This window comes from Acipenser ruthenus, chromosome 5, assembly GCF_902713425.1.
Source record: "Acipenser ruthenus chromosome 5, fAciRut3.2 maternal haplotype, whole genome shotgun sequence".
In the NCBI taxonomy this organism is placed as follows: domain Eukaryota; kingdom Metazoa; phylum Chordata; class Actinopteri; order Acipenseriformes; family Acipenseridae; genus Acipenser; species Acipenser ruthenus.
In genome coordinates, this window is record NC_081193.1 from 5,896,599 (window position 1) to 5,908,275 (window position 11,677).

At 37.3% G+C, this 11,677-nt stretch overlaps 1 protein-coding gene across 1 annotated transcript; it reads right to left on the reverse strand.

Annotated features, from left to right (window-relative positions):
• Window positions 1-524: 524 nt before the first annotated feature.
• On the reverse strand, window positions 525-4,062 carry ndufaf4 (NADH:ubiquinone oxidoreductase complex assembly factor 4). Its single transcript, XM_034005375.3, has 3 exons — window positions 3,848-4,062; window positions 2,852-2,946; window positions 525-2,335 (listed from the first exon to the last, which is right to left on the reverse strand). The coding sequence occupies exons 1-3, from the start codon at window positions 3,981-3,983 to the stop codon at window positions 2,024-2,026; spliced, it is 543 nt and encodes a 180-aa protein (XP_033861266.2). The 5' UTR covers window positions 3,984-4,062; the 3' UTR covers window positions 525-2,023.
• Between the last annotated feature and the right edge of the window lie 7,615 nt (window positions 4,063-11,677).

Here is an 11,677-nt window from a genome sequence, read left to right on the forward strand (position 1 = left end):
GTCATTCTATTTCTGATCTGCAATTTGTACAAAATGCTGTTGCTACAGGCTTTCAATGGCCTTGCCCCATCTTTCTTAAATTATATTTTAACCCATATGTTCCTAGATGCTCACTCCGATCTCAGGATGCCAGGTTACTTACTATTCCCAAAAACTCAGAAAAAACACAGGTGGTACAGCATTCAGTTATAAAGCTCCTAAATTATGGAATGACCTTACTAGACCTGTAAGGAAAGCTCCCACTGTTGTTGCTTTTATAACTAGACTTAAAAAAAAAAAAAAAAAACATTTTTATAATCTATCTTATATATCTTAATGTTTTCTTAACCCTTTCTTGCTTGTTTTACCGTTGTTTTTATTCTATTGTTACTTTTTATCCTTGTAAAACGCTTTGAAGCAATCTATTGTGAAAGGCGCTATATACAAATAAAGACTGATTGATTTACCGTATATGGACACTCAAGGGTATGTGCGTTTGGTGTATTTTTCTATAAAAGTATGTACAGTTTAAGGAAGGGACTTCATTTTTAAAGAGCATTAGAATGACACCTTTTTAATGTTTATTTATTTACCAGTGGTATCAATTCAATGAGGTAAGCACTGGTAAATTATGCATTTTAATACAGAAGTATAATTTAAATACAATTACGAAGATTACACATCTCATTGCAGAAGTTGTAATTCAGTATCTGGTAACCATACACTTGAACAATCATGCTATGGGCTGTATAGACGATGTTAGTCTCTGCAAGTTTTTTTTTCTGAAAATAAAACAATATAACCTGAATCAGAACTAGAATTTGGTTATTGATTGTCAACATTAACAGCTTTTTGTGATTTTTTTTTAAAAACACTGCACTAGTGCAAAAGCTTATTAAATCAGACACCAAGTTTACAACAAGGATCATATGTCACAACACTGCACACACCAATTATTCAATAAACTCCATGGATTTAAGAACCAAGACATGGATTCAATTAAGACCAGGCATTGAAAAAATAACTAATGTATCAGTTTCATCGAAATGAAGTTTCCCTTTTTCCCCCTGGCTGCAGTCAAGCTCAGTTAAAGAGGTAACAGCTACTGAAACGTCTCCCCCATAAATATCACTCGTTGTGTATCTCTATTTGCCATTTTGAAAGAAGCCCATTCTATTGTGAACATACAGGTAGTGGACAAAAAAATGGAAACACCTGGATAAATGAGGGACACCAAGTATATTGAAAGCAAGGGCTTCCACACAGGTGTGGCTCATGTGTTAATTAAGCAAATAACATCCCAGCATGCTTAGGGTCACGTATAAAAATGCTGGACAGGCCTGGTTCCCTATAATTATGGCTAGCATGGCTGCAAGAGGAGACCTCAGTGACTTTGAAAGAGGGGTGATTGTTGGGGCGCATTTGGCAGGAGTTTCAGTGACCAAGACAGCTCAACTTGCTGATGTTTCACGAGCAATGGTGTCTAAGGTGATGTTGGCATGGAACTCCAAGGGAAAGACATCATCAGCAAAGGGCAACAGTGGGCGGAAGCACATACTCCAGGATCGTGATATCCGTGCATTAATTTGAAGTGCAAGGCAAAACAGGCGAGCAACTGCAGATCAATTGACTGCAAATTTCAACCTGGGGCGCGAGCAGCCAGTTTCATCAAAAACGGTCCGCCGAGAACTCCACAGAGCGGGATACCATAGTGGTCCAACGCCCTATTAAGTGACTTTACATTGGTGTTTCCATTTTTGTCCACTACCTGTATGTCTATTTTTAAACACAAATGTATTTTTAAAACTAGAATACATTTGTTAACTTTCAAAACTTCACTTCTGAAATCAAAGCAAAAACTGCATTACATGTAATATTTATGAAATCATTTCATTAGCTATAAAACTTACAAGATGAGACAGATATGCTTTGTGCACAGGTCCAAATGCAAAATAAAACAAAGAGATCACAGCATTCATAAAAAAATGAATTCAGTACTACAGTATTTTCTTCCATCCTTGATAGTGGAAAAAGCCAGGCAGTGCTATGTGGCCTTTATTCTTTTCTTGTCCTCTGATTTAGGTGGTATGATTTTAACTTCAAAGGGGATGAAGAATTCTAAAAGTGCCTTGGTGTGCTGCAGGTCTAAGCAGTACTCCTGGGCTAGTTTTTCAGCAGTCCATGTTTTGGGGGAGCGTTTGTGATTGTTGAGGACTGTCAGAGCCTCAACGATAGAAAGTTTGCCTTTTGGGACATTCTGAACGTCCGAAAAGCCAAAAGGGTTACCCTGCAAGCTAGATTTTGGAAGCCTGCGCTCTTCTTCCATCAGAGCTGGTACGTCCTTTTGCTTCAAGTCCTAAACACCAAAAACAAAATATATAGGAAAAAAAAATCAATTAAAAAAATAAATAAAGAAAGTTTATTTTTCTGACAGACTTACTGATTAGATCATTTTGAAACAGACTTCAGATGTTAAATTACCAGTAATATTCAGTTTATACTGTAATGGATAGTGCCTCTGTAAATGCTTAAGTAACATTTGTAACAGTCATTATTTTGGGATACCTGCGGGCATCAAATGTCATCTGTAGTAAAATGAAGGCAAGAGAATTCAGGGTGGGTATATCCACGGCTGTATTATAATGTAGTATACAATAACTCAGTTATTAGGAACCACAGGAGCATTGATGGGCCACATGGTCTACTCTTGTTTGTAATTTGTGTTAATGTATTCTAAAATCTAGACACTTGTAAATGTTTGTACATATGCTTTATGCTCAGGTAGGGGCCCACTACGCCTGTGCTGCAAATGTTTTAATTTGCCCAGTGAAAACGATCCTTTATTGGCCTGTTTTGTGCTGTGTTTTCTTACCTGTTGAAGTGGGCCTACTGAGTTTACATAAACCGTCCTTAGTAATATCGCAAGTGGTTCATCTTTCTGATGAATAGTTTCATTAATTTCTGGATCTGCACAAAAATGAACACACATTAGTGATAAGCAAAGCAAGGCAAAGTACACGACCGCGTTTTCATACTGTTTACACCAATGTTTATGATATTAATATTGGACTTTAATGTGGACTTTGAAGGAAACAAAACATTCACAGCGCCATGTCAATGACGAGCATCTGGCCCTCTTAAGCAGTGCCAGACTAAACCAAACCCAAACCACTCCTTATTCATTCGGATATTTGACAAACTTGATAATCTGTCAATTATATCGTGCTACTGTGCATGCATCATAAACTAATAATGATACCAACTAATGGAAAGAAAACTATACTGTAAACTGCCTGTATTTCTGGTATTGGTTTTGCAAAATTATCCAGAAGTATGCATTGCATTATTAATGATTCCCGTATTACTATATTTCATTATTAGATTATGTTGTCAGTTACAGCCAACCCCCAAAACAACCTAAATATTTTTAGAACGTCTTTATACTCAACACATTTTATACAGACTTAAGGCGGGTGAGAATTTGGCAGAATTTCGTATTTTTAAAACATTAAACTAACGTAACCAAACCTGACTTACAATACATCGAATGGTTAAACACTTTTTTTCTCCCTTTAACTTTCAGCAATTAGTCTTGATACTAATCCGCCCGCAATACCACTCTCAATGTCACGCAGTTGTGAACGCACAGGTACAGAACCATGGCAAGGTTATGCAATCGCACGATATTCAGCAATGCAAAGCATGTGTACTTCACCCCACACAGACCTGCAGTGCATAAAACAACATTTAAAATACACTAGCAAACAGATTTTCAAATGTGGTGTTGGCAATGTCAGATTCTTTTAGCCCCAAGCTTTGTACACAAGTTGGTGAATGACACAGATACTCACTCCAGCCTTTTACTTACGTTTTGACATTTTGTCAACGAAGTCCTTGGTTGAGGGGTGTCGAGGGGCTGCTGATGGTTTAGGTTTACCGATTTCTCTATGAACACGGTTTTCCAAGTTAAAATTTCTAAACACGCGTGAAACACGGGCCCCCATGTTTCACAACATGTCCATTACTCAACACTCGTGGAAATATTCTAGTCGGACAACACAGCTTTTTCTACGGGAAGCTACAAGGGTAAAGCAAGATGAGACTCCGCTATATACCACAGCGACGTCTTGTGGCATGGAAGAATTAAGGACTTTGCACTATCGCACTACTATTATGTCATTGTAAATATAAATTGTTGCATCTTATTCTGTATTTCAGAAGTATAATGTGCACTTATTGTAAACTATACTGTATTTAAATAGCGTTTTGCATTTTAACCTTGTATTGCCAATGATAAGCAGTCCAGCACACCACCTGTGCTTTTAGTTACATTTTTAACAAGGCCAGCATTCCAATGATAGTTGAATACTGTACTATTCAAATGTATTCATTATTATTATTATTATTATTATTATTATTATTATTATTATTATTATTATTATTATTATTATTAAGGATGGTGCTGTGAAGGATGGTATGCTACAAGGTGGCAGCCTTCAGTTGTAAGTACAAAATGATACCACACAGGAAAACGTTTGTAAATAATCCAGCTCATTTCTGTCTAGCATCTCTTCTTAAAAGGCTTAAACCTCAATTGAAGTTCCAGTTTGGTGTGTAGAAGATCCTGTGTGACCACCACACCTCATCTGTTGTTTCATGTCTGTTTGGTTACACCAATTAAAATATCCTAAAAGGGACTGTGTGATAAGATGGTCTCAGCAAATAATTGCCCAATCGCACGATATTCAGCAATGCAAAGCATGTGTACTTCACCCCACACAGACCTGCAGTGCATAAAACAACATTTAAAATACACTAGCAAACAGATTTTCAAATGTGGTGTTGGCAATGTTAGATTCTTTTTGGTGTGTAGAAGATCCTGTGTGACCACCACACCTCGTCTGTTGTTTCATGTCTGTTTGGTTACACCAATTAAAATATCCTAAAAGGGACTGTGTGATAAGATGGTCTCAGCAAATAATTGCCCAATAACTAGAGGCTATAGGTGGTTTGGCCAATTTAAGAGATTCTGTCCCCAAATGAACCTCTGCGCACTTTAAGGTCAGTTAACACTGGCATTTTATGCCTCCCAAAGGTAAAATTGAAAAGGAGAGGGGAAAGATCTCCAGCAATGTTGGGGAGAGGTTAGAACAATGGAATGATGATTATTGGTGGAATAAAACATTTATATTCTGAAATATTCTGATATTCTAATGAATGTACTGTACACATATTCTAATGAATGGACTGTACAGATATTCTAATGAATGTACTGTAATGAATGTACTGTACACATATTCTAATGAATGTACTCTACAGATATTCTAATGAATCTATTGTAATGAATGTACTGTACAGATATTCTAATGAATGTACTGTACAGATATTCTAATGAATGTACTGTACAGGTATTCTAATGAATGTACTGTACAGGTATTCTAATGAATGTACTGTGCAGATATTCTAATGAATGTACTGTACAGGTATTCTAATAAATGTACTGTAATGAATGTACTGTACACATATTCTAATGAATGTACTGTGCAGATATTCAAATGAATGCACTGTACAGGTATTCTAATAAATGTACTTTGCAGATATTCTAATGAATGTACTGTGCAGGTATTTTTTTTAAATGTATAGAATGAGATACAGTAGATTGTAAAGGGAAATTCCTTAGTAGCTTCCTGTCAACACATCTACATTTTTAAATAATGCATTTAATAAGAGAATAGATAATAGATTTGCCGTTTTGGTGTGTCTTAGGGTAGGCTGATTGCAGTTAGAAATGCAATCGAGACACTTTGTCTGCAGGTGTACCAGCAGGTGGCACTGCAGTATAACGTAGCAGAGATAGTGTCTGATTGAAAGAGCGGGTTAAGTACAGGATGTGACAGAGACATGTGTCAAGCAGACCCAACTTTTGGCAAAGATTCACTGTTACTACTGTTTTAAACAAGCAGGTGACATTTTGGAAAGATACTGGTAGCTATTTAGAGTACATATTTTGTATGGTTGTGTACAGAACTAGGGTACAACATTATAATTCCATGTGCAGCATCTTGCCTGAGGTCACAGAATTAATCAAAACCCTGGAGCCTGGCACGTTGTGGAGAATACATAAAATAAATACTGGTGTTCAGGTAGGCGCCTTGTCTAATCTGTTGTTACAAATACCCACTGACTGTGACTTCAGCACAGAGGAGTGGAAAGTGCCAGATATAGAGGCAAGTCCATATTATATTAGAGACATTAAAATGGTGTGCCCACATTAGTGTATTCATGTGAGCAGACTGAGACGGATAAGTACGGGACTTTCAATAACTGTCCTGCAGGAGATTCCACAAGGTTTGTTTTGAGAGCGATAGATTCCAAAAATAAACAAGCTTCTCCAAGACACCCAGATTGTTGTTGTGACAAGTGCCAGCTAAGACAGGGCCCGTTTAAAAAGAGAGCTTGTACAGTTTGCTCCCCTGGAAGATGTTGTGCTTATGCTGAGGTAAGTTCAGGAGAGCCAGTTGTTAATTTCAATGGAAAGGAAATAATAAGAGCAACCTGCCTTAAGTGTAAACAGCCAGTAGACTGGAGAGCCATGGGAAGCATGGTATGTCTGCAGTGTAGGGAGCTTACTGAGGGAGTTGCAGTACATTACAGGTGCCAGCCAGAGAGAGATCACCATACCTGTGATGCACGATACTGGATGCCTGGGACCAGCCTTGCTGTTTGAGGGAGAAGAGGAGAACAGAAAAAGATGAGGTCCCTCTTGACCTGAAGAGAAGAGCTTGCTTGCTGCTAAATAGCTTTTTTTTATCATAAAGTATAGTTGAATACTGCATTTTCTATAATTCAAAATAAACCTGTGCTTTCTGGTCACTAGCACCAGTTTTCTCTTTTGTAGTTGTCTTTTCTTTTAACACATTTTCAGCGAAGCAGCATCACCTCAAGTATTTATAACCGAGGCCAGAGCTAGGTGCTTTTTCTAACTAACCATTTTCTCTGACAAACAAACTTATACCCAGTAACAGCCATCTAGACAGTGTGTTTTTATCAGTCAAAAAGGTCAGAGTGTAGTTTGGTCTTGCAGTATTGCTCGCTAGAGGTGGATTTTTGAGGAAGTAGGCTGAAGTCTATTTTCTGTGAAGGTATTAAGTCAAGATGTATAACTAACATGCTAAACTTATTAATTAAATATGATAAGCTTATTTATATTTACTTAAACTAATGCATTATAATTATATTTACTAAGAGTAGTATGTGCATTCTGCTTATACAGTAGTGTGAATTTAAACATTTAGGTAAGCTTGACAGCTAGAAGACACATTGTATTATTTATTTCTTAACAGATGCCCTTATCCAGGGCGACTTAAGAACATAAGAACATAAGAAAGTTTACAAACGAGAGGAGGCCATTCAGCCCATCTTGCTCGTTTGGTTGTTAGTAGCTTATTGATCGCAGAATCTCATCAAGCAGCTTCTTGAAGGATCCCAGGGTGTCAGCTTCAACAACATTACTGGGGAGTTGGTTCCAGACCCTCAATTCTCTGTGTAAAAAAGTGCCTCCTATTTTCTGTTCTGAATGCCCCTTTATCTAATCTCCATTTGTGACCCCTGGTCCTTGTTTCTTTTTTCAGGTCAAAAAAGTCCCCTGGGTTGACATTGTCTATACCTTTTAGGATTTTGAATGCTTGAATCAGATCGCCGCGTAGTCTTCTTTGTTCAAGACTGAATAGATTCAATTCTTTTAGCCTGTCTGCATACAACATGCCTTTTAAACCCGGGATAATTCTGGTTGCTCTTCTTTGCACTCTTTCTAGAGCAGCAATATCCTTTTTGTAACGAGGTGACCAGAACTGAACACAATATTCTAGGTGAGGTCTTACTAATGCATTGTAGAGTTTTAACATTACTTCCCTTGATTTAAATTCAACACTTCTCACAATATATCCGAGCATCTTGTTGGCCTTTTTTATAGCTTCCCCACATTCTCTAGATGAAGACATTTCTGAATCAACATAAACTCCTAGGTCTTTTTCATAGTTCCCTTCTTCAATTTCAGTATCTCCCATATGATATTTATAATGCACATTTTTATTACCTGCATGCAATACTTTACACTTTTCTCTATTAAATTTCATTTGCCATGTGTCTGCCCAATTCTGAATGCTGTCTAGATCATTTTGAATGACCTTTGCTGCTGCAACAGTGTTTGCCACTCCTCCTATTTTTGTGTCGTCTGCAAATTTAACAAGATTGCTTACTATACCAGAATCTAAAACATTAATGTAGATTAGGAATAGCAGAGGACCTAATACTGATCCCTGTAGTACACCACTGGTTACCTCACTCCATTTTGAGGTTTCTCCTCTAATCAGTACTTTCTGTTTTCTACATGTTAACCACTCCCTAATCCATGTGCATGCATTTCCTTGAATCAATACTGCGTTCAGTTTGAGAATTAATCTTTTATGCGGGACTTTGTCAAAAGCTTTCTGGAAATCTAAATAAACCATGTCGTATGCTTTGCAGTTATCCATTTTCAATATTGCATCCTCAAAAAAGTCAAGTAGGTTAGTTAGACACGATCTCCCTTTCCTAAAACCATGCTGACTGTCTCCCAGGATATTGTTACCATATAGGTAATTTTCCATTTTGGATCTTATTATAGTTTCCATAAGTTTACATATAATAGAAGTCAGGCTTATTGGTCTGTAGTTACCTGGTTCTGTTTTGTCTCCCTTTTTGTGGATCGGTATTACGTTTGCTATTTTCCAGTCTGTCGGTACAACCCGTGTCAAGAGACTGTTGCATGATCTTGGTTAGCGGTTTGTAAATAACTTCTTTCATTTCTTTGAATATTATTGGGAGGATCTCATCTGGCCCAGGGGATTTGTTTATTTTAAGAGCTCCTAGTCCCTTTAACACTTCTGCCTCTGTTATGCTAAACTTATTTAAAATTGGATAGGAACAGGTCGACATGTTGGGCATGTTGTCTGTGTCCTCCTTTGTAAAAACCTGTGAAAAGTAATCATTTAATATATTTGCTATTTTTTTTTCTTCATCTATGATTTTGCCATTTGTGTCTCTTAGACATTTAACCTCCTCTTTGAATGTTCTCTTGCTGTTATAATATTGGAAAAATATTTTGGAATTGGTTTTAGCCCCCTTAGCAATATTGATTTCTATCTCTCTCTTGGCCTTTCTAACTTCCTTTTTGACTTGTGTTTGCAGTTCCAAGTACTCTTTCTGTGTACTTTGTTTTTGGTCCCTTTTGAAAGCTCTGTAAAGTGCCTTTTTTCGCTGAATATTTTTTTTAATTGATCTATTAAACCATTTTGGCCATTTTGTTTTGAAAAATATCATACAAGAATTAAAGAACAATCACATTATTTCTACATACAATTACATTATTTTTTTAAACACAATTACCCATTTATACAGTTGGGTTTTTACTGGAGCAATCTAGGTAAAGTACCTTGCTCAAAGGTACAGCAGCAGTCCCCCCCCCGGGTTTGAACCCACGACCCTCTGGGTAGGAGTCCAGAGTCCTAACCACTAATCCACACTGCTGCCCTGTTGTAACCACATACTGCATGAGCAGAAGGGTTGTGGTGATGTCATCAAACGATACCAAAGCGTTCTTTTTCCGACCTCCGATCCGAGCTTGTGAGAAATCGAACCCAGCCTCTGTAGTGTAATCCTGATTTGAGACTCTGAACAGCCTTTACCTACTGATTGGCATCACCAAGCCGCTCTGAATCAATTGCACCTCAAAGAGGAGGCAAAGCATATATTCATTGCCTGAGCTATAGATGTCTTAAATGAGTAGAATTAATACAGCCATGATGTAAGGTGGTTTAGTTAGATTAGTATGCCTGACTGAAAGCAGTAACTGGTTTTAATTGTTTCTTGTTCGATCATTCTTTAATACTTGTATGATATTTTTCAAACGTGATAAAACATTGTTAGAAACTTAAGTCATGAAACACTTGTATTATTGTGGAGGTAATACTCCTAATTAGGAATAGTTTCAGATATTACATTGTTAAAAACGTTGTAATATTGTCATTATTGTTGTTCATTAAATATAGTCTCTCGGAAGGAGACTGTTATCCTAAATACAAGTATCATGTCTGTGTTTGTCTCTCATAATGTTTAGTGGATTCGGTGTATTCATTTCACTCGGGCCCAATGCATGAAAATTAACCACTAGGAGTACTGTTCCCTCCTGAGTTTTAACTTCATAAGACTCGAACATAACAAGGTGTATTGGTTTTTACTGTACAACACTGTATATTGGAGCGTAATCTTGAAACTTGTAAAGTTGGAGGTTCTTGCAATTTGCATGGCTTAGAAAAGAATGAATGGATCATTTAATCGATCAGTGCATACCTCCAGGATCAGGAGCATGAGGGTTTTAGAAACTGCCAAAGGAGAAATACTGAATGAATAAACAACTACTTCTTGCAAATGCTCACTGTAAATGCTTCCTGGAAATGGAGCTAGGCTTCTGGTGCTTCCCAAAATGTACTTGATTTCAAAGAATTAAGGCGCTGTGATTGAGAAAAGCACAAAACTTCCTCAAAAAGCAGGGCTGAGTAATTAAGCTCTGAACAGCTGTATTTCCTTTTCTCTAAATATATGTCACCCCTTAAATCTTAAAACATCTAGAATAAAACTCCTTCCTGTTGCTGCCTCTTGTGCCAGATCATTATGTTTGACCTTCTGATACACTGGCTCATAAATCAACTGGATCATTAATACTAAACTGTCTAAATATTATTTTATTTTACAGCACTTTTTCTCCCCAATTTAGAATGTCTAATTACAGTACGTTCTGTCATCATTCTCCACAGCAATCCAGGAGAACTGAAGGTCAGTGACCACAGGCAAGGTAATCGCCTCGTCACACCCATGAGCTTGACAGTGGACAAAGGCGTCTGCTTGAGCTTGGCCAGAAGGGGGTGTTGTAGCGCAGTGAGGTGACTCAGAGTTTGCCTCTCTTAGCGTGAGGAAGTGCCAATTCCCAGCGAACATGAGCGAAGTTGCACAACCTGGACTTTATGACTCACCCAGCACTCCACATGCTTGTGTCTGTGGCAGGTGTGCCACTTTGTACTCTCCCATTTTGTCTTCTGCTAAATAAATAAACCTGTATTGTTTAAACTGAGAAAACTGCAACGTTTGAGAGGGACAAAATTGGAGCTGCAATACTAAACCTGTATCTCTCCAGGGGTCTATTGAATCTTGATACTTTGTTATGTACAGTCAAAGGCTATGAAGAAAAAAAACAGGACATCAAGAACAAATGTTGAGGAGCGGTATTTTATTGGTTCATTGTTAAATTAATCAAGGTTATCACATTTCTATGAATGATTAAAGACACTGTTTTGACTTCAGTCATGAAAAGAGAAGAAAATTTACATTTTGTACCATTGTTAAAACAATGACTGGGTGGGATCCACGTTCATATTCTGAAATGGTCTTATAATCAAATTGTGTATGAGTTGAACGTAGTTTGCAGGAGGTGCTAAATACCAAGGTGACACCCAAATCAGGGCTGACAGTCATTGTGTTAATATTTCATGGCTGAACAGTGATTTGTTAACTTGGTTTAAATATGATACAAATATCTTAGTAATTTAATGGAAAAATGCATACATGTTATGAGCAGAAATTAAGACTGGCAAATATAAGAAAG

Excerpts from the sequence above, each read along its gene's own strand:
- ndufaf4 (XM_034005375.3), bottom strand. The coding sequence starts at position 3,983 with ATGGGGGCCCGTGTTTCACGCGTGTTTAGAAATTTTAACTTGGAAAAC. Across the intron at positions 2,947-3,847 it reads CGTTGACAAAATGTCAAAAC|ATCCAGAAATTAATGAAACT; the intron begins GTAAGTAAAAGG and ends ATTTTTGTGCAG. Across the intron at positions 2,336-2,851 it reads CAGTAGGCCCACTTCAACAG|GACTTGAAGCAAAAGGACGT; the intron begins GTAAGAAAACAC and ends TTTGGTGTTTAG.